General features: G+C 39.1%; 1 protein-coding gene across 1 annotated transcript; it reads left to right on the forward strand.

The window, feature by feature from the left end:
- Window positions 1–9,080: 9,080 nt before the first annotated feature.
- LOC139919260 (myosin-7-like) lies at window positions 9,081–22,187 on the forward strand. The gene is made up of 37 exons (XM_078291391.1): window positions 9,081–9,281; window positions 9,492–9,635; window positions 9,723–9,879; window positions 9,997–10,024; window positions 10,164–10,269; window positions 10,453–10,545; window positions 10,626–10,689; window positions 11,006–11,104; window positions 11,187–11,290; window positions 11,370–11,508; window positions 11,968–12,086; window positions 12,189–12,338; window positions 12,427–12,597; window positions 12,723–13,032; window positions 13,150–13,223; window positions 13,728–13,933; window positions 14,028–14,151; window positions 14,266–14,402; window positions 14,485–14,740; window positions 14,888–15,130; window positions 15,228–15,404; window positions 15,497–15,642; window positions 15,742–15,832; window positions 17,033–17,422; window positions 17,740–17,866; window positions 18,167–18,285; window positions 18,377–18,573; window positions 19,031–19,214; window positions 19,348–19,513; window positions 19,611–19,735; window positions 19,884–20,192; window positions 20,335–20,538; window positions 20,664–20,960; window positions 21,125–21,229; window positions 21,339–21,434; window positions 21,605–21,739; window positions 22,085–22,187. Exons 1-37 carry the CDS (start codon window positions 9,081–9,083, stop codon window positions 22,103–22,105), a joined length of 5,814 nt encoding a protein of 1,937 aa, XP_078147517.1. The 3' UTR covers window positions 22,106–22,187.
- The last annotated feature ends 1,588 nt before the right edge of the window (window positions 22,188–23,775 follow it).

Here is a 23,775-nt window from a genome sequence, read left to right on the forward strand (position 1 = left end):
ACACAGCCTTCCTCAATGAGATGAAGTAATCTCACACGGTTATCTTTATACTTGTAGGATGAAGACAAAAGTGCAATGGCTATTCATCTATCCCACCATAACACTGGTATTGCACTTTTCTTTGAAGAAATATATGTTCTTTAATAGTAGTGATTTCAAACTGAACACCAACCTGAGTTAAGTTCCAACATCCAGAAGCCCAATATTGTTGAAGGGAAACCACAGCTGCACTTCATACTGCCACTTGACTGCACCTGGTTAATAAATATTTCTGTATATATAGGGTTAGGGTTAGGATTAATGGAGGCATAGCAAATGTTTTCATACCAAAAGACTCATTATTCCTTAATATGCAGTTAAAATATTTTTAGGTGTATAAAACCTGCTTTTCCATGTTAGCATGTTGCTTAATAATTGAGGTCCCACTGTATATTTCTTAAATGAGGAAAATTGAGGAAAATGAGGAAGACAGAGAATGTGAGCCATCTGCAGCATCCACTGAACAAACTGTAACTGCAAATAGTACAAATAGTACAAGAGAAAGAAATGGGGCTGTAAGTACAATTTCTTCAGATGCACCTTGACACAATTTTACACAGAGGAATATATTTTCCAGAAGGAGCAATCCAACATCAATCAGACCTTTATGGAAGTTACAGTATGAATTTAATCAAGCAAAGAAAAGCAGATTGCACTGCTGAGTCTCAGGTCAATCAGTGCTAAGAGTTGTGATGCTGGATCTAGGATCATTTCAAAGTTTGTTTTAAAAAGAGCCCAGATTTTCATTATTTCAAGCTCATGAATAGAATAAATGGAAGATAAGAATAATGACCGTTCAACCATTTAGTGACAATATATATGTGTTAAAGAATAGAAATGTCTCATCTTCTTCATTTACTTGGCTCATCTGGTTTGGATATGCAAGATACTAGCAAATTTGATAGTCCAGAACATGATGAGAACATGATGAATCTGAGTTTTAACTTTCAAACAGAGGCATATACAGTTGCAGCAAATTAAAATGTGAAGCATTATTGCACACATCAGTAGGTTGCTGGACTAGTTAGACTCCAGAGGCAGCCTGGGGCGTTATGCTGTAAAATGTGAAATATCTTATATGATTTAAATGTCAACACCATTCATTTTACCAACCAAATGAGAAAATGATGTAAAATAAAAAGGTAAAATGTATTGATAACATGCAGTTGTATTTTAGGTTGAGAATGACAAGCATTTAAGTTTAAAATTGAAAAATACAGGACAGATTAACCTCTGCATCACTGCTATTTTCATTTTTACTTACCCCTGCTTTGCTGAAGTGTAATGAAGAGGTCTGACTCTGCCCAGGGATACTGCTCACAGGATGCTGATACATGGCGGGCAGACACAGTATATCATTAGGTAATAGAAACAAAGGATGACAGGTGAAAAAGATAAGGTGAGTCCAGCTGTTCAATAGTTCAAGCAAGTCTGAAACTACCCCTCCAACAAGAGTGCAAGACAGCTGAGAATGGGACCCCTGACAGGGATTGCTATGTTCAGCCCTGGATGCTAATTAGAGACACTCAAGGTTAGACAAGACCTGAGGTGTGGAGTGTGGAGAGTTGAAAGGGCCTCTGTTGAGCAATGCAAAGGTCTTGGAGGAGAAAGTAGTTCCTCCAATTGTCTGAGCCAAATTATCACTTTGCAGACAGCCTTACACTTTCCATGATGCATACTCTCAACAGCCATCTTGATCCTTGTGACACATTCAAACCTTTCCTTCACATTCTTACCCAAGATTAGATGAAAAGCGTTTTTTACATGAATATGTATATAATAATAGCTTTCAGTCCTTCTAAATGTTCAGTAGGTTGATACATCTTCAGATTCTTGTCCATATCATAGGCAAATGGTCATCCAGATGTTGATCTTATTCACAACCTATGTCATAAAAAAACACATTCTACCTAACTGCTCACCCCCCACAATGTTGCCTAATTTCTTGACAGTGTGAGACAATTTGGAAATTACATTCAAAAGTTGTTGACTGGTTTTGGTATTGATGGTTGCAGGACAAAACCAGGACCTAAAACCAATATGTGGCACTGATGGCATAATTAGATTTATAAGTGTCTTAACACGTAAATCAACATTGTCATCTTCATTGGAAGAGTTTTAGAAATAATTTCACAGGTTATTTGTTCTTCAGAACAAAAGGATGATCGTAGACAACATTTGTCTACGATTTGTGTAAGTATTTTGCAAAACAGTAAATTATCAGTGGATCAGTGGATAATGATACACTAAGAAAATGCTTCTGCTGATGCTTGGACTTTGTTTTATTGTGTTTGTGTGGTGGTACACTAACCTGACATTTTGCATCCTGTGGACACACTGTCACCTTACATAGTGAAAGGAGGGCAGTAGAAAGAGTTAAGGCGAGTCCATTTGTTCAAGTACATCACAGAGGACTCAAATGAACTCTGCAACAATAACTCAAGACAGCTGACTATGGAACCGTTGACAGGGATTGGTATGTTCAGCTCTTGAGGCTAATTGAAGAAGCCAAGGCTGGACAAGGTTGGAGGTGGAGGATGCTCAGAGTTGAACATGCTTCTGTTGATCAGTGCAAAGGTCTTGGAGGAGAAAACACTTTCCCAAGAATCTCTGGCCCACATTATCACCTTGCAGGCAGCCACTACACTTTCCCTGATGCACAAACATTTACATGTGACAGCAATCTTGACCTTAGGTCATATGACACTTGTCAGTTGAAAACCTGACTGCCCTCAGTACAATACCTTGTTACCTTGCCTTCACTTCCAACAAATTACATAGTTTAAGCGTATATTTATTTGATATGAAAAACAAATTTAGAGACTGGTGATACCACAGTCCAGCATTTAACAGAAAACACATACACATTACATAACAACAAAGTCACCGCTGCAAGAGGGGACAAATGACTTAAGTTGATGTGTTATTTCATGTGTGGCCTAAATTTATAATTTCTAGACAATAAAACAAACAAGCAGGCAGCAGTTGCTTCAAGCAGTAGATTGTAGAGAACAAGCTTTCAAGTATGCTTTATGATCAGCAGAAGGAATCCAAAAACAATTTCACAGGGTTATCTTTGTCCTCAAGGGTAAACAGAAGGAAACAATGCCAGGCCAACAATATGGAGTGTAGGGTGATGAAGTAGCTAATAGATTTAGTGCCAAATGTATAGGGTGGCAACCTTGTCTTGGTGAACAACAGCTGCAACTGTCTGCATCATGAGAGCTTAACTATTGTGATGATGTTCACACCCAACAACCTTTATCCATATATCTTAACAACACAGGCAAAGGAAACACAAAAACCCCTGAAACCTCTGAAAAAGTATTGATCCATTTAGTAAAAGATAATCTATTCAACTTGTCCAAGTAGTGGCCAACACTATGTGATGAAAAACAAATAATAATGTATAAAGAAAAAACTATCTTTGACATGGGCATTTGAATGGGAAAACACAGGTGTTAACATGTTTTTCCGGAAGATTTCACTCATAACAATTGAGGAAAAAAGTTTAATTTTAAAACACTGCACCAATATTCTTTACATGAACAGTAGGTTTGCACCACATAGGGCCAATATATCTCAAAGTTCTCTCCATTTCAACTATATTGTAGACTTTTCCATGAATCTTAAATAATAATTGTGTTTACAGTGAGACACAGCATTACACCTGAAGGTAAGATGAAATGGGTAGTCAGTGGATAATATGGAGAGGCAGGGCAAAGTGATTAATTACAAGGCAAGCAGCACAAACTGACAATTGTATAGCTAGATCTGCAGTGTCCTAAACAAGGCAAGTCAATTTTGTGTGTGACCCAACTCAAGTTTCTGGTCTATCAATTATAGTAATCTCACAATAAATAATGACTTAATTAATTGAAACACCGACTGCATACACCAATTGTGCTATGAACCCATCTTGTACATTGTTTAATGCATCAAGTGCATCAGCTGGAAACACCCCATCTGGTTTCAAAAGAGATCTCCATGCAGTATTTCTCGACCTTGCTCATGCTTTTGACTCCATGAAACACAACTTATTGTGGGAGGCTTTCGAGTTCCAACAATTATCAAAAATCTGGTCAGGGTATATTTTCAAGGTATTCAGATGTTCTTCGTAAGAGCAGAGTTTACTCCAGCATGGCAGCATCTGGAGATAAGCATCATGGCACGCACAATGCACATGCATCCCCTCTAGCTTTCACAATGGTAATGGAGTTAATTATTAGTGCATCGAAGTGGGTGGTAGGTGGGGAAAGACTGCGGGGAAGGCTGCGCCTCCCATTCATCAGGGCATATATGGATGATATGACTACTACGACTATAACAGCACCTTGTACCAAAAGGTTGCTGAACAAAATAAATGATAACCTAAGATCAGCTAGGAAGAAATAAGTAAGTCTAGAAACATCTCTGTTGTTAAGGGAAAACTGGCAAACAAAAGGTTCTACATAGATGAGGAAGCAATTCCAATAGCTTTAGAGAAGCCTGTCAAAAGCTTAGGAAGGTGGTATGATGCGAACATAAATGCCAAGGGGCAGATTCAGGAGATAAGGCAGGAGGTACTTAGAGGCACTAAGGGCATAGAGAAGTCAGGACTACCAGACAAATTCTAGATGTGGTGCCTACAATTTGGCCTGTTGCCTTGACAAATGTGGTCCTTGACAGTATATGAGAAACCTACTGTATATCAAAGGTAGAGAAGTTAGAGAGTCTAATTAGCTTGTATGTTAGGAAATAGCTTGGACTCCCACAGTGTCTTATTAGTGTAGCTTTGTATGGGAAAAGGATTTTTTTTTTTTGTACTCTATATCTAGCCTGAGAGAGGAGTTTAAATGTGCTCAAGTAAAATTGGATATGACTCTGACAGAGTTGAAAGACCGAACAGGACTGTGCCGCCTATTGTATCAGCAGGGCGAAAATGGAACCCATGAGAAGCAGTTCAGCAGGCAGTCAGTGCTCAGGCAGAGGAATATTGTGGGGCAGGTGCGACAAGGGCGGGGAGGACTAGGACTATAGGCTTAGGGCAACCTTTATGGAGTAAGGCAACTAGCCTATGTCAGGGGAAAGAAAGATGGTTGTGGAGGAAATACATCAGCAGGAAGAAGCAGCAAGGTGTGCTAAAGATGTCTCTCAGGCAAAACAGGGTCAGTGGTATATCATGATACCGGTATGGACTTTTAACAAACCATTGGTGGATCAATCCATAGTTACAAGATTGCCTCATAAACACAAAAAACCTTCCAAAAAATTTGAAGGGTTAGAGAGTGAAGGGTTTTGAGACTTGACTGATCACCTTAATGTGGCACTGCAATCTATCATTTGCTACAGTCAGTTTAATATCCTGTCATTGTGCCCCACAAGCTGTCTATCTCAGTGTGCCAAAGACAGTCACTAGGAATATCATGTGGTTACCTCTGTGCTCAAGGACAAAAGGAAGGAAACAATGTGCTATAAACACCTCCTAATCCACGATTAGATTTCAAGACATGAGTCTGGAAACCTTTTGGCTGACTGTTATTGGTAATCTATAAATAGAATGTGATAAGACAATACATTAAGTACTTAAAGAAGTCATAGTGTCACTTATAAGATGCACAATAGGCACTACCATAGTAATGTACTCAGCATTAATGCAAACTATTAGAACACCCCCCATGTCTTGACCCCCATGAAGTGTCCAGCGAAGATATGGAATTCATGAATACAAAATACTACGTATAATAAATAATAGTATTATTAAATAATTGATTCAAAGCAACCTTAAAAGTAATGGTGTAGCATATCAAAACATGACAGGAGAATAAATTCTGAAGTGATACAATGTCCACAAGGCAGACGTAGAATGTTTTCCTTATACTTCTGATTCATCCACTTGGATAAACATCCTTGAGACATAGCTGTTGACATTAACAGAAAAAAAACAGAAAATTAATAAAATAATGAACATAAAATGTTAATGCCATTTCAGGGTGTGCCTGACTAAAGAAATTCTTGGCTGACTAATTACCATTACCTGCAGATCTTACTGCAGTATGCCTTGTCCAGCTGTAACCTTGAAGCAGGCAACAAAAACCTTAAAGCAGCATACACTGGGTGGTCACTGGTACCACAACAGCAACATCCCTGTTATTCTTTTGAGGAAAACATCTATTTCAAGTCTCTGGTTACTTCAAGTTTGGGATTACATTTTTAGTGGACTTGATGATGCCAAAGTTAGTGATGAATATTTAGCTGGCCAACAAGGTCGGTTAAGGTAACGTGCATAACTCAAAACTGTCATCAGAGAAACTATAATGGTCACTGGCTGATGCATGTCATCACTCTTTAAAGTAAAATGTTTCTTCCATGTTTTCATTTTCTCCCTTTGACTTCCATGTTCCAGAAAAGTTGTCATTGATACAGTAGCTAATTGTGTTTTGTTGGCACCCTTGTCAAGCTAAAATTGTTTCAATATTTGAATTTTAAAGAAACCCTCACTCCCTTATATGACTGAATTGAAAGTGAATTGCAGCCAGTCTTAGAGGAGACCATATTTAAAATTGCAGCTGCTCGGGTGGCTAGGACTACCTAGGCAAAAGTCCTTATTATTTTGCATTAACTGATTACTGTACAGCAACATTATGTTTTTGTCTGACCGAATCACTCACTCACCCTCTAAAGACATCCATCTGCCTCATGGAAACCAGGGCTTCAGCCTCATTCGGGAACAATGGTCAGGCAGCATCAGTGTCAATCTGTTGAGAGACAAACATAGTCAGGTGGATGGGTGTCTATTTGTGCCATGAACCTCATTAAACTTTACAGGAGGCCCATTTTACATCAGGAAAAGTTTGATCAACATGCATGTTTTTGATTCAGTAATTAATAACAAACAAAATAATTAATTAGTAATCTATGAAAAACAAAACTATGTCTCAAAACATGCCTGTTTGTTCATATTCCATATCTCTTCAAGCAACTGCTCGAAAAGCACACCATGGTCCCTATTCCATATAGGAAGGATGATGAAGCCCCATCAAAAGTGTTGACTGTAGGAGGCCACAAGACAGCTGGGAATGAGGACCTCAACACCACCCTTGGTGTGCCGAGGATGGTATGCTTGGTGCAGACAACTAACCGTCAAGACCCAGAAGGTCATGGTACACCCTGAGGTGTGAAGGTGTTAAAGTCAAAAGGGCTTGTGTGGTTCTTGAGGAGGTCTTCAGGTGGTCTACTTAATTAACACATTGATTTAAGGATCTCTTCCCGAAAAAAAACAGCCCTGACAATGTGACAATATTAGAATCATTGACCCATAGCCATTACCAACGGAAGGTGCTGAGTGTTCTGTATGACCTAAATGTATTTATTTACAGTATGGACACTGAAACCTTTAACAGCAGACAGCTGCTGTCACACCTGATCCTTCAGAATAAACAGGGGGGGAGGTCCAGTCCTGAGATGCATAAAAGGGCATCACAGCCAGTAGAAGGAATCCAAGTAAAAATTCACAAGTTTATCTTTGTCCTCAAGGATAAAGAGAGAGAAACAACATTACCGCGTGTAGACAGCCACATCTGACAATGGTTACTGTGGTAGATACACTCGTGGTAAATAGGTGACAAGAGACAGGAGAACAGGTGCAGTGGTCTAGAGGTTGAAAACTCAATCTTGAAATAAGTTTAAATGAAGTGGCAAATGAAACTCAAACATTTTATATAGCATGTTGTTCCTTGAATCACCATACTGGAATAGATCTACAATCTTATTTCAGAGAATCAAGTGTGTTGTAAGTTAGTTTCCCAAATTATTTTATGTAACCAAACAAGTCAGACGTCTTCACATATCAGTGACAATAATTTCTCTCAGTATAATCATTAATCAGACGTCACTGTCTTTTAAGTCACTAGAAGGAGACAACTGAAATAGATGCTGAGCTAAGACCACCTCAATTTCAGTAGCCAATGGTTACAACACTGGTCACTACAGTTGTTCACACCTATATCTCCAAATACAGATCTTCATTTTTTTGATGAGCGTTCTTTGTTTCCCGGCCTTTCCTTATAGGGTGGCTGCATGTCAGAGCACTGCCTACTGAATGTGTATATAAAGAGGGGTTCAGACATGAGTAAGGACAAGGCACAGGGCACTCGCAGGTAAGCACAGATGCATTTTGCCGAGAGAACAGAATCACATTGCATATAAAGTTAGCTGATTCATGTTATTGTTTTTGTCTTTTCATCGTCTTCTAGCAGAGACACTCCAAACCAAATTTATCAAGGGGGGAGGAAGAGTAAAGAGGTAAATATCTTGTTTGTCAACTAAATTTAGAACATTTTAACAACAAAATGAACTTAACAGGCTCATCATTAAAGAGAGAGACTGAATACAATAGTATGAAATATCTGTTGGTAGTTTTTGAACCTCCTGTGGTTCAAATGCAAGCAGGAAGTACTGCCATTCATCAAGTTGAAATTATTATATTTTTCAATTCCAAAAATAAAAATGTTCAGTTAACTAGTACTGTTGCACTAATTGTAAGTCGCTCTGGATAAGAGTGTCTGCTAAATGTCTAAATAGTAAATTGTAAATTATAAAAAGGTGATTATCATACCGTAGTAACAAAGTAGCTCCAATTATTTGCTTTGTTTGGCAATAAAAAAAATACTTGAAAAAATATTTATTTTTAAGTACTGTACTGTTTTTTTCTACAAATAGAAATGCACATAAATACACATTTTCTTTGAAAATATCCAAAAATGGCAGCTGTCCCTATAATATATTTCCTAAGAAAATACACAAGGACTATTCTATTCTGATTTCTTCTCGACCGTGTAATCATAATACTTGTCAAACAATAAGAAAATATGCTTAAATTCCTGGTTCTTCATCACAGACTTCAGGATGGCCAGTGACGCCCTTATGGCGGAGTTTGGGCCCGCAGCTCCCTTCCTGCGGAAGTCAGATAAGGAGATGATAGGAGATGCTATTTAGCATTCTGGTGTTTAGGCTAAATATCTCTGGCAAATATTCTCAGGTAAACCTCTACAACCGCAGAAATGGGAGACGCCTTGATGGCTGAATTCGGGACCGCTGCTCCTTTTCTGAGAAAATCAGATAAGGAACGTTTGGAGGCCCAGACTCGCCCCTTTGACATGAAAAAAGAATGCTTTGTGCCCGACCCTGAGGTTGAGTACGTGAAAGCTCAAGTAACCAGCAGAGATGGGGACAAAGCCACCGTTAACACTGAGTTTGGAAAAGTAAGTGTGTCAGATAAATACATGTATAAGTTAGGGCAGCTGGGTAGTGGTGCTATCAGGGCATTTCCCGGCATAAATATATATATATATATACAGTATATATACTTTGTACAGAAAGAAAACTATACATAGGCCTAAATCTTATATTATATTATTTTACATTATATTATATTTTTGACTTGAAGTATTCCCTGTGGTTATTTATTTCAGACTGTAACCCATAAGGAGGTTGACATCCATCCCCAGAACCCGCCAAAGTTCGATAAAATTGAGGACATGGCGATGTTCACCTTCCTCCATGAGCCTGCTGTGCTGTTTAACCTCAAAGAGCGTTACGCAGCATGGATGATCTACGTGAGTAATGATGACCAATCTGCAGATCTCTCCACTGTATCAAACAGTCGGTTCAATGAAAAAGACGTGTGATATCTTCCTCTACAGACCTACTCAGGGCTGTTCTGTGTGACTGTCAACCCCTACAAGTGGCTGCCAGTGTACGATCAGTCAGTGGTCAATGCCTACAGAGGCAAGAAGAGGACTGAAGCTCCTCCTCACATCTTCTCCATCTCTGACAATGCCTACCAGTATATGTTAGCAGGTACGATCAGCCCTTTGTATATGCATTCTGCATTTTGTATCTGTAATCTTCTCTCTGGCACCCTGCCTAAACATTTAAAGAAAATTAATCACATTGTTGTCCTCAATCTCCTCACAGACAGAGAAAACCAGTCTGTCCTTATTACGTAAGTAATTTCTGGAATCATATCTATTTGGATTTTGAAGAGTATAAAGTATACTGTGTCTTAACAGTAGTGTTTATGTGGTGGCTACAAACATCTCATACATGTTCAGTTTACATCACCTAGTTGTTTTTATCCCTAGTGGAGAATCTGGTGCTGGAAAGACTGTGAACACCAAGAGAGTCATCCAGTACTTTGCTAGCATTGCAGCTGTAACGGGAAAGAAGGATGCTGCTCAGGAGAAAAAGGTTGGCTAGATAATGCTTTGATAGTTAAAATGATAGGATACAGCAGGATTATGTGTATTATGATAAACATAATAAATGAAATATCCTGAAGTTAAAGTTACATTTTTCATAAATTTAGGGCTATGTAAATTTCATATTTGCAACAGTGTTTAGGCCTAATTTTTACATCCGTTAAATAAACAGGGAACCCTGGAGGATCAAATCATCCAGGCCAACCCTGCTCTGGAGGCTTTTGGAAATGCCAAGACCATCAGAAATGACAACTCCTCTAGATTTGTAAGTTTTCTTTATTACCAAATTTACAGAGTAACCATTTTGATGGTTCAACCTAATTGTCCATTTCTCACCTCTCACAGGGTAAATTCATACGAATCCACTTTGGGGTCAGTGGAAAGTTGTCTTCTGCTGACATCGAGACATGTAAGTACAGTGTACTGTTAGATTGTACAGTACAAATATATTTCAATACCCTGGGACCATGCAGACCATGGGATAGCAGCATCAGAGCAATATCTAGTTATCATTTAGGCTAGATGATGCTCTGATGAAGACATAGAACCGAAACATGTTAGCCTGATGTATTTTATTGCTAAGTATTGCTTGTGCCACTATCCCGTGGTCTGTATGGTCCTACTGTGATTTAATGTTGTAGCAGTGCTAAACAAGAGGCAACATGAGAAGGCGCACATTATACTTTATATTTCAATACCTTTTTGTAATTTCTTGTTTTAATTAGATCTTCTGGAGAAATCCCGTGTCACTTATCAGCTTAAGGCTGAGAGAGACTACCACATCTTCTACCAGATTCTGTCACAAAAGAAACCAGAACTGCTGGGTGAGTGCTGAAAAATTGTGGAATATATTCAACACTCAAATGTATCACAAAAATATGTACAAACATTTGTTTCTTTTGACAGAGATGCTGCTAATTACCAACAACCCCTATGACTATTGCTACATCTCCCAGGGAGAGACAACTGTGGCTTCTATTAACGATTCTGAGGAGCTGATCGCTACTGACGTAAGTGAAATAATGTGGGTGTTGAAAACTCTATGATTAGTTTCACAACTAACTCAAATGAAATTTTGTTCTGTTTAAGGATGCTTTTGATGTCCTGGGCTTCACTCAAGAGGAGAAGAACGGCATTTACAAGCTGACCGGCGCCATCATGCATTATGGAAACATGAAGTTCAAACAGAAGCAGAGGGAGGAGCAGGCAGAGCCTGATGGCACTGAGGGTAAATTAGGACCTTAATGGCAGTGACCTGAAAAACTGTCAAAGGCTACCAAAGTACTTTTCTATGTTATAGATATTCTCTGCCAATATCTATGTTATAGATATTGACAGAGAATAGATTATGGGTTTAAAAAAAAACATCACACTTTGAAATCAGATTTTTTTAAACATGTTTGAATGCTTCAAAACTAATTTGAGGAAACCCTAATCCTAACAAAGAGAACAGTTACACTGCCTAGCCTTACTGTTTAGCTCTTGTTTGACAATAATGCTTGACTTTACTTCTCAGGCAAATGATAGTAGCAGTCTTTTGGAAATGTGTCCATTGATAAAATTCTCATTTATTTTCTTAAAACAGTAATTCTTAGGGGTGTGACTGATCCCTATCACCAATTCAGGTTTCTATGAAACCAAAGATTCTATATACTGATTACTTCCACTAAACAAAATACTTTTACAGATGTCGACAAAGTTGCATATCTGATGGGTCTGAACTCTGCTGACCTTATCAAGGGCCTGTGTCACCCGAGAGTGAAAGTAGGCAATGAGTGGGTTACCAAAGGTCAGAATGTACAGCAGGTGAGTTTGAGATTGCAGTTATTGCATTGAAATCTATTTGGGTTTTTTGGACAATAAAGTGAGTTTAAATGTTAATCTAAACAATTTAATCTAATTATCTAGGTATACTACTCTATTGGTGCACTGGCCAAGTCAGTGTATGAGAAAATGTTCTTGTGGATGGTGGTGAGAATCAACCAATCACTGGATACAAAGCAACCTCGCCAGTACTTCATTGGTGTGTTGGACATTGCTGGATTTGAGATCTTTGATGTAAGTGTTAAGTGTTTTACATAAATGTGACATTTTAATGAATAATATCAAATATACTTTCTCTAACTTTTCCTTTTTGCCAACTTAGTACAACACCTTTGAGCAACTGTGCATCAACTTCACTAATGAGAAGCTGCAACAGTTCTTCAACCACCACATGTTTGTGCTGGAGCAAGAGGAGTATAAGAAAGAGGGCATTGTGTGGGAGTTCATTGACTTTGGTATGGACTTGGCTGCCTGCATTGAACTCATTGAGAAGGTTGGTGTGGTGTAAACTTTGATTTCAGAGGCAATGAAAACTGATGTAACAAAAGCAGGCTCCTATCTGTGACAAGTTTACATGACCGAATATTTCATTCAATTCTAATTCCTTCCTTCCTGTAGCCCATGGGTATCATGTCCATCCTTGAAGAGGAGTGCATGTTCCCCAAAGCCAGTGATGCAACATTTAAGGCTAAACTGTATGACAACCACCTGGGTAAAAATCCAAACTTCCAGAAGCCAAGAATTGTCAAGGGGAAACCAGAGGCTCATTTCTCCCTGGTTCACTATGCTGGCACTGTTGATTACAACATCAGTAACTGGCTGGTGAAGAACAAGGATCCACTGAATGAGACTGTGGTCGGACTCTTCCAGAAGTCAACCTTGAAGTTATTGTCCGTGCTATTTGCTGGGTATTCTGGTGCAGACTCAGGTAACCTTTATAAAGTGCTTTCTCTATACTGTACATAACTGTCCTTGGCAGAATACAAACATTTAAATGGGTAATAAAAAGACAACTGACATTAATATATCTAAATATTCCACTCAGCCCAGGAAGGAAAGGGAGGAAAAGGTGGAAAGAAGAAGGGCTCTTCATTCCAGACAGTGTCTGCATTGCACAGGGTGAATTGAAGTTTATATTTAATAAATCAAACAATGAACTTCTCAAGTGATATCAGAGCAAAGGCTCTGAATTGAATTTCATATTACTGTAAAGCAGGGTTGCACTGATCAATCAGTCATAGATCATAATCGGCCAATAAACGTAAATAGTTCAATAGGTCTAAATAGGTCATCAGTGTTTGGCTGATGACTGTTTCAACTTCCTGATCAAAAAAAAAAAAAAAAAAAGGATCAGGAAACTGGTCAAAAGCACTTTTATATGATGTACTGTTGTTAGTAGAAAGTCTTGGTAAAAGCATCATTTCAATAGGTGATTGGATTGGATCGGTGATCGGCCGATCACACTGTTAAAAAATAGGCAATCCGAATCGGCCCAAGAAAACCTGATCGGTGCATCCCTACTGTAAACACAGATCTAATCACAGATGTGCCCAATGTTAGTAAGCAGAACCTGAAATACAAAAACGTAATTGTTTGCACTGCATTTATTGTCCACATCTAAAGGAAAACCTGAATAAACTCATGACCAACCTGAGGTCAACTCACCCCCACTTCGTGCGCTGCCTGATCCCCAATGAGACTAAGACTCCTGGGGTGATGGAGAACCCTCTAGTCATGCACCAGCTGCGCTGTAACGGTGTGCTGGAAGGCATCAGGATCTGCAGAAAGGGATTCCCCAACAGGATCCAGTATGGAGACTTCAAACAAAGGTAAGAAAAGCAGTCACTCTTTACTAAATCTTTCTAGCTATTTGCTAGAATGGATATTCAATAATTGTAATAAAATTATGTTTTATTAATTCAGATATCGTATTCTGAACCCTAATGCCATCCCTGAGGGGCAGTTCATTGACAACAAGAAAGCTGCAGAAAAACTGCTAGGCTCTCTGGATATCGACCATGAGCAATATAAGTTGGGACACACAAAGGTTGGTTCTGTATCTGCATTAGCTCAAAAAATTGCAGGGCCCAATGTTGGAATAAATCATTTAAAATGTATTTTCCTTGGAAGAAGTTACAAAAAGATCATCTGTCAATATTAGGTGTTCTTCAAAGCTGGTCTCCTGGGTGTTCTTGAGGAGATGAGAGATGATCGTCTTGCTCTGATCATCACTGGAATTCAAGCAAGAGCCAGAGGAATACTTGCCAGAATTGAGTTCCAGAAAATTGTAGAGCGCAGGTTGGTGCATAACTTCTCAAATTCACTGTAAAAAAACAAAGGTACTGAAAACATGCACTGAACTTACTGACGTCATTCACAGGGATTCCTTACTTGTGATCCAGTGGAACGTGCGTGCCTTCATGGGTGTCAAAAATTGGCCCTGGATGAAGATGTACTTTAAGATCAAACCTCTGCTGAAATCAGCTGAAACAGAGAAGGAGATGGCAAACATGAAGGATGAGTTCCTGAAGCTAAAGGATGCTTACGCTAAATCTGAAGCCCGTAAGAAAGAGCTGGAGGAAAAAATGGTCTCACTTCTCCAAGAGAAGAATGACTTGCAAATCCAATTCCAATCTGTGAGTTAAGTCATAAAATAAATACATAAAAAATGACAAATGCACAAACCATTATATATACATATCTATATATATATATATATATATATATAAAAGATTCTGTATTCAATTAATAACATTTTATTTCAATGAATTGTCTGTATGTAGGAACAAGACAATCTCTCAGATGCTGAAGAGCGCTGTGAGGGTCTGATCAAGAGCAAGATCCAGCTTGAGGCAAAATCCAAAGAGCTGACAGAGAGACTGGAAGATGAGGAGGAAATGAATTCAGAGCTGACTGCTAAGAAGAGGAAGCTGGAGGATGAGTGTTCAGAGCTCAAGAAGGATATTGATGATCTGGAGCTCAGTCTGGCTAAGGTGGAGAAGGAGAAGCATGCTACTGAGAACAAGGTAATGAAACACCTTGTACTTCTTTTACTACCTTTACTGAATCTACTGTATATGTTTGTATTACAAAATTCTAACACTATGTGATCTGTTTTGTTAGGTTAAAAACCTGACTGAGGAAATGGCAGCATTGGATGAAATCATTGCCAAGCTGACCAAGGAAAAGAAAGCTCTTCAGGAGGCTCACCAGCAAACACTGGATGACCTGCAGAGTGAGGAGGACAAAGTCAACACTTTGACCAAGGCAAAATCCAAGCTGGAGCAGCAAGTAGATGATGTGAGTACTGTAATGTTATTTGTGACTAAAAATGAAGTTTTAGAGACAAAATTATTATAACATGGCTTCTGCTGCAATCTATTATTTGTTAGCTTGAGGGGTCATTGGAGCAAGAGAAGAAAGTGAGGATGGATCTGGAAAGAGCCAAGAGAAAGCTGGAGGGTGACTTAAAGTTAACCCAAGAAAATGTGATGGATCTGGAGAACGACAAGCAGCAGCTGGAGGAACGGCTCAAAAAGTAAATCTATACTATTCATGTATTGTCATGAATATGACATCTGTTATGCAACAACAACTGATTACTAAGGTGAACCATTTTCTCATTTCAATTCCAAAGGAAAGACTTTGAAATCAGCCAACAACTGAGCAAGATTGAGGATGAACAGGCCATGGGCTCTCAACTCCAGAAGAAACTGAAGGAGTTACAGGTAACCAACACAACAGATTTTTGCTGGGCCTCTCGATCCGGCCTAGAAGAGTGAAAGTAGTTAACTGACTGACTGACTACCCATTGTTGAAAGTCACGCGAGAAGTGGCGTCAAAACCTACACAGTTATGGTGGTAGATGTGATATTGCGTTGTTCGCACTGTTATGGTGTGTTGGCGGCTCGTTTGGAAACTTTCTCTCATATTACGAAAATGATTCACCGACGTGTTTCTGAAAACATTTGAGGCGAGAAATCAGCCATGCAGTTGCTGAATCTGTCTTCAATTTACATCGACAACGGCTAGTTTAAAAGTTTGTACACAACTTTCGGGAGTTTCCAGAGGCGGTGAGTCACGCTACTACAAGCGTCCCTTCAAATCCTGAATGAACATCTGCATAGCAACAGGTGTGTCATCGTTCACTTTATTGTCCAGTCAAAGATAAAGTTTCTTGTCAGGCATCGCAACCTGAGAGAGCGAGAGAGAGAAACCGAATTGAGAGAAATTGAATTGAAATCAATGATAGACTATTACACTCTGCCTTTAACACGACTAAAAATATTACATTAAACAACATGGAAATTTATTCCCGGCAGAAACATCTCAAATATTAAACTCCATCTCGCCGCGACTGAGGCTCAGTGGACTGACTTCATTTCAGGCTATAGTCTACTTTCTAACTCCGGTGCCGGTGAATGTGCGACCTGTTGAGAGTGACACCGGTGACTCGTCCTCGCATCCGTGTGCACGTGGAGTGTGCATGCATACATAACGTGTGCACATCAGCTTGCTCAAGTGCATCTCCATACACAAGTGAGACTTAACTGTGGTTGAAGTTCAAAATGTGTGTGTGTGTGTGTGTGTGTGTGTGTGTGTGTGTGTACATGTCTGTGTGTGTATGGGCACTCAAGACTGGAAATTTAATGTTAGTATGTTATGTTATGTTTGAATGATATCTCTAATATATTTGAATAAATGTCTCAAAATAGACTGCAAACTTTGAGGCCCTTTTTCTCAAAAACATAGTTTGGTAACAGTCAAGACATAAAGGGGCATAAATTCCCCTCTTTCCACCATTGTATTAAACTCAAACTGACTGAAAATGATAGAGCAGGTCTAGTCTTGTTTATCTGCTGCTTTGTTATCTCTTTACTATATGAATGCCTCCTCAAAATTTTTAATCTTTTATGAACTTCATCAAGGCCCGCATTGAAGAGCTTGAGGAAGAGCTGGAGGCAGAGAGAGCTGCCCGAGCCAAGGTGGAGAAACAGAGAGCAGACTTGTCCAGAGAGCTGGAGGAGATCAGTGAGCGGCTGGAGGAGGCTGGTGGAGCCACTGCTGCCCAGATTGAGATGAACAAGAAGAGGGAGGCTGAGTTCCAGAAGATGCGCAGAGACCTTGAAGAGGCCACTCTGCAACATGAAGCCACTGCTGCTACTCTTAGGAAGAAGAATGCTGACAGTGTGGCTGACCTGGGAGAGCAGATTGACAACCTTCAGAGAGTCAAGCAGAAGCTGGAGAAAGAGAAGAGTGAGCTCAGACTGGAGCTTGATGACGTGGTCTCCAACATGGAGCACATCGTCAAAGTCAAAGTAAGACAGCTAAACCAAACCAATCTTCATCTAAAGCATCTTAAGACATAGTACAAGAAAATAAGCCAAGGATCAAAATTCTAGACAGTACACAAGGGAAACATGGCTCTGTTCTCTAATGTAACAATGTATCAGGACCACTAGCCAAAGTGAAAAACTATAATATCATGTATTGAGCCTCTCTTTAGGCCATGGTGCTAGTGGTGGAATATACACTTGTCCTAACTGCTACTGAACGTTTGTTGTCATATGTGAAAAGCCTGGATTTACATAGAGTCTATGACATTAATATATTTATATGAAATTATTTCATTCAGGGAAACCTAGAGAAAATGTGCCGCAGTCTCGAGGATCAAATGAGTGAATACAGGACAAAGGCGGATGAAGGCCAGCGTACCATCAATGATTTCACAATGCAAAAAGCAAAGCTTCAAACAGAAAATGGTATTGTAAAAGTTTACACTTCCATTGAAATTCAAGTTGAATTTTTCATTGTCCCTGACAAACAACCTGTCTTCAAATACAAATAACATACACCATAACATTCAACAATATAATCCCAGGTATAAAATAATAACTTATACTGTATCTAATGTAACTTATATTGTTGAGCAAGGCAAGAGCACGCTTGCAAATTTATATTTATTACACACTGAAAATTTCAACAAATATATATCAATATCATTTGATAGAAAAATGGCCAACAGTAATTATGAAGTGAGTACTTATCAATCTTATCTACAGGTGAGCTTGCCAGGCAGCTGGAGGAGAAGGACTCTCTTGTAACCCAGCTGACCAGAGGGAAGCAGTCATACACTCAGCAGACTGAGGACCTGAAGAGACAACTGGAGGAGGAAGTCAAGGTATTTCAACCAGAAAATCTGTTTCAAAAATAATGTGCCATATTGTCTGTAAACAAAATGACTGACTTGACCTCTTATTTCCTTATTATAGGCTAAGAATGCACTTGCCCATGCAGTGCAGTCTTCCCGCCATGACTGTGACCTGCTGAGGGAGCAGTATGAGGAGGAGCAGGAGGCCAAGGCTGAGCTGCAACGCAGCATGTCCAAGGCAAACTCTGAGGTGGCTCAGTGGAGAACTAAGTATGAAACTGATGCCATCCAGAGGACTGAGGAGCTTGAGGAGGCAAAGTAAGCACTCCATATATTGCAGGGTAACAAAGAATTGCATTTTATCTAAAATTTCAACTAATTTAAAATTTCCTACCTCACTTTAAAACAAAAAATTCTAAAACAAAATCAGCAAAATATTGTGATTTATTTGTCATCCCAATGACAAAACCTCAGATGTAATTGTATCATCCGATTCTCAGTGTCATTCAACATATGTAAAACATTTAAAAATGTAATCTGTACAATACATTATCTTCTAATTTGAATATCATTTAGTAAAAATATCCTGGTGACAGACCAACCCTTATTTATATAATGTGGCCAATTTTATCTGGTCCATGCACAGTTACATCACTACTGAAAACATGTCTTATTTGAGACATCTTAAGATATAGTTAATACAATTTGCCCATGATAAACCCCTTATGACCTGTGTGATAAATAATTTCATAGATATTTTCATTTTTGCCACTAGGAAAAAGCTTGCTCAACGCTTGCAGGATGCAGAGGAAGCTGTGGAAGCTGTTAATGCTAAATGTTCCTCCCTGGAGAAAACTAAACACAGACTCCAGAATGAAATTGAAGATCTTATGGTGGATGTGGAGCGATCTAATGCTGCTGCTGCAGCTCTGGACAAGAAGCAAAGAAACTTTGATAAGGTAATGAAATGTGAAAAAGGTAGAAACTCCAGGTCCAGACCGGTAAAAGATAATACAGAATATTATTTCTGACTGTATCAATTCAGAATTCTTAAGTTCATGACATATCTAATGCGATATATAATTTAACCAGGTCCTTGCTGAGTGGAAGCAGAAGTATGAGGAATCCCAATCTGAGCTGGAAAGTACCCAGAAAGAGACCAGGTCTCTCAGCACTGAGCTCTTCAAACTCAAGAACTCTTATGAAGAGTCTTTGGATCATCTGGAGACCATGAAGAGAGAGAACAAGAACCTCCAAGGTAGGAAGATATCATGAATCTTTAATATATTTGAATACATTGGATATAGTGGGAAGGCTGGGACACAGTAAAATAATTGAATTTACTTTTAAAACAGAGGAAATTTCCGACCTGACTGAGCAACTTGGAGAGGGAGGAAAGAGCATCCATGAGCTGGAGAAAATCCGTAAACAGCTGGAGCAGGAGAAGGCTGAGATACAAGCTGCTCTGGAGGAAGCTGAGGTGAGAAATGTTGAAATCTTCTATATGCATTGCTAATTTCTCGTTTATCATTATGATGTTGGTATTACCTTTTTGGTTTACAAATTTTTAAAGGCATTTTAGCTTTAATGCTTTGAAACACATACAATGAGTTATTGTTTTTTAACAGGGCTCTCTAGAACATGAAGAGGGCAAAATCCTTCGAGCTCAGCTTGAGTTCAACCAGGTTAAGGCTGACATTGAGCGCAAACTGGCTGAGAAGGATGAGGAGATGGAGCAGACCAAGCGTAACCAGCAGAGAGTGGTGGACACTCTGCAAAGCTCCCTGGAGGCTGAAACTCGCAGCAGGAACGAGGCTCTGAGGCTGAAGAAGAAGATGGAGGGAGATCTCAATGAGATGGAGATCCAGCTCAGCCAGGCCAACAGGCAGGCAGCAGAGGCTCAGAAGCAGTTAAAGGGTCTCCATGTACATCTCAAGGTGATGCTTAAAAGTTAACAAAAAACTAAAATAGAAAAGTGTTTGCACAACATGACTCATTTGAATCACTGAGCAGTCAGTGGTTAAGCACATTAAAGGTATTCTGGGAATTCACAATCTCTTTTTAACAAACTCTTGACAGGACTCCCAGCTGCAGCTGGATGATGCTCTTCGTGGCAATGATGATCTGAAGGAGAACATTGCCATTGTGGAGAGACGCAACAATCTGCTGCAGGCTGAACTTGATGAGCTGAGATCTCTGGTGGAGCAGACTGAGAGAGGTCGTAAACTGGCTGAGCAGGAACTGCTGGATGTCAGTGAGAGAGTTCAGCTGCTGCACTCTCAGGTATGTCAAAATTTGTAATCACTATATTATATATCAATTTGTAAATGCAGTATATATTATGATAAATTGCATGCTAATCTTCCTACTACTGGGCTATGATAATCTTGATTCTCTATTATCTGTAGAACACCAGCCTGCTGAACCAGAAGAAAAAGCTTGAGGGTGACACATCCCAGCTCCAGAATGAAGTGGATGAGGCTGTGCAGGAGTGTAGAAATGCTGAGGAGAAGGCCAAGAAGGCCATTACTGATGCTGCCATGATGGCAGAGGAACTGAAGAAGGAGCAGGACACCAGCGCTCACCTGGAGCGCATGAAGAAGAACATGGAACAAACCATCAAGGACCTGCAGCACCGTCTGGATGAAGCTGAGCAAATCGCCATGAAAGGTGGCAAGAAGCAGGTCCAGAAGCTCGAGGCCAGGGTGAATATTTCTAATTTCCAAACAAATTTGATAACAGTATCTAATACAAGACTTGCACACAGGCCTTTTAGCATGCTATAGTTGAAATTATACTGTAGATTGAATACAGAATACAATATTCCCTGCCTTTGATAAAAGTTGCATCAACAACTGTTCCTTTAAAGGTGAGAGAGTTGGAAAATGAGGTGGATATGGAGCAGAGGAAAAGTAGTGACTCAGTGAAAGGTGTCCGCAAATACGAGAGACGCATCAAAGAGCTCACCTACCAGGTATATTCTACAGGCACAATGCATGGTTCTGTGTTAAATGTTCACCAACATATTAAGACAGAAAAGTAGGATTTAACAAGTGAATATGTCTCCTTTATTAATGGTACAGACGGAGGAGGACAAAAAGAATTTGAACCGCCTGCAGGACCTGGTCGATAAACTACAACTCAAAGTCAAATCCTACAAGCGGGCTGCAGAGGAAGCTGTAAGCCTAAATATATTACGTTTGCCTTTTTCATGAGTTAATCCTTTTGGAATTAACTCTTAGTAATGTTACTGCCATACTTTACCAAGAATTTTACATAGTGCACTCATAAATTGATTTAATGTCAACTATAATTAAATATGATTTACTGAATATTCATATTTATTAAGGAGGAACAGTCCAATGGGAATCTGGGCAAGTTGCGCAAGTTACAGCATGAGCTGGAGGAAGCAGAGGAGAGGGCTGACATTGCTGAGTCTCAGGTCAACAAGATGAGAGCCAAGAGCCGTGACACTGGTGCTAAGGTCAGTAGTGATGTAGAATATGGAAAATCAAAATAATGTAGTTCAGGGTGATATTGTTAGCCACTAAATGGAATTGGCAGCATTTTGAAATGCTTTAGAGCATTAGTGAATGTTTGACCATTAATCAATACTTGTATGAATGATTATTTTATCAAATGAATAACGCCTAATTAGTAATTAGGCTATGTCTGACAAAATGGGATCAATTGCAATCCACTGATACCTCAATTGGGTGGCATACAGCTGCCATGTAAGGTAGATCGTTATCATGAGTTTCAATTCTAAAGAACAAATATAGCTCTAATTTCACCAAAATTCTGATTATTACATTTTTTCTTTGTACAGAAAGCACACGATGAAGAGTGAAGCTCTCAGTTGGACCTTCATGAAGATCTCCTGATTGTAGTCTTTTAGTTGTCCTTTATTCTCCATGCAACATGAGCAGAATATATAATAAATTGATTCTGAATGCATCACTGTGTGTGCTGTTCTCTGTATTTTACACATGTACATGTCAGAGATAACAATAAGATGCCATTTTGTCTGTTTTTGAAAAGGGTAAATTATGCAAAATATCAGGTGATTTTGTTGTTCCAATGTGTACAAAAAAAATCAAGAGAAAATATACCCTGAATCTGACAAAATATGCAAACTGAGTGAATACTGGATGCTGATGGAGGCAAATATTTAAATGAAAACACACATTGGTATTAGTTTCCCTCCAGTGCCACAAAATACTGTACATCAGCAACTTGATCATAGTGGTGTGACCACATCAAAGATGTGAAAAATACCTCCATCTAGTGGTAGAATAATGCTGGTCATTGTTGGCAGGTTTCCTATCTGGCTGTTGACAACTGGCTGTTGACAACATTTGAAAAAGGATTCTTCATTGACATATTTAATTCATTTATTACATATGGATTTATTTGTTTATTTTGGCATGGTTAGACAAGTTAGACTTATCTGTCTTGGAATCCAACTTTCATACAGTGACAATACAACTCATCTGGCAGGGCCTACATTTACACTGTTCTGTACCTTCTTTATCTTAATGCCAAAGTTTAATTTCTGGTAAATCATTTCCTGTTAATATCCACTGTTGGCTGAGTTACTATGACTGACAAACTAAAATTAGAGACTAGAGTAAATGACAAATTCAACATCAGTTTTGAGGATCCAAAGTCTAATAGAAAGAAGAACAACAACCTGACAGAATTGAGAAGATTACTATTCATAAACTTTAATCATCATAAGAGGAGCCCTAAAAACATGACAGGTTAATGATACTGGGTCAAATAGCATTTTTCAAATACTTTTGGTGGTAGTTTACAGTGTGGTATATCATAAAGCCACTACTAATATAAAGACAAAATGAAATGTAGTGGCCAGTCCTCTGTATACATGTGGCCCCTCCTAACAATAGAGTGACCCTTAAACAACAAAAGGAAAGTTGGGTTGGGTTACATGTTTCAACAAGCCAACCGCAGTTAAGAGTGCCAACCTTTGTTCCTTGTGTCTGAAAGACAATACCCTACACCGCTGTGCTGATAGCTTGAGCAGACTGGACAGCTGAGAATGAGAACCAACAAGGCAAGGTTAAGCTCAAAATAGCTGCAAGTCGTTGATACTTAGTAAGGAGGCTGATTAGTTAGTAAAGAATAGTTGAAGGTTTTGGGTCATGAAAGGTGATACTGACAAGAAACCCTATCGTCTGATGGGTGTTAGCATCTCTTCTAATAATGGCTGCAAAAAGTTTCTCGCAGTATGTCACTCTGAAATCAAGCTATTGTCACCATGGTAGGTCACTTGACCCTATCAGAGTGTAGTTTTAGCCTTGAAACCTTGCAACCCTCACTGGTTGTGAGGTGTTAATGATAGCAGTATTGGGTCTTATATATGATATTGCAAACATAGCACCAAAAAGATAGTACACCCATATACTGTACATCATCATTGTACTGAAGAGAAATATCTGTTGAAAGACACTTCAATATGTAAAATTAACTCATCAAAACCATGAAAAGTGATATGTA

This window comes from Centroberyx gerrardi, chromosome 22 (genome assembly GCF_048128805.1).
Source record: "Centroberyx gerrardi isolate f3 chromosome 22, fCenGer3.hap1.cur.20231027, whole genome shotgun sequence".
Lineage (NCBI taxonomy): Eukaryota > Metazoa > Chordata > Actinopteri > Beryciformes > Berycidae > Centroberyx > Centroberyx gerrardi.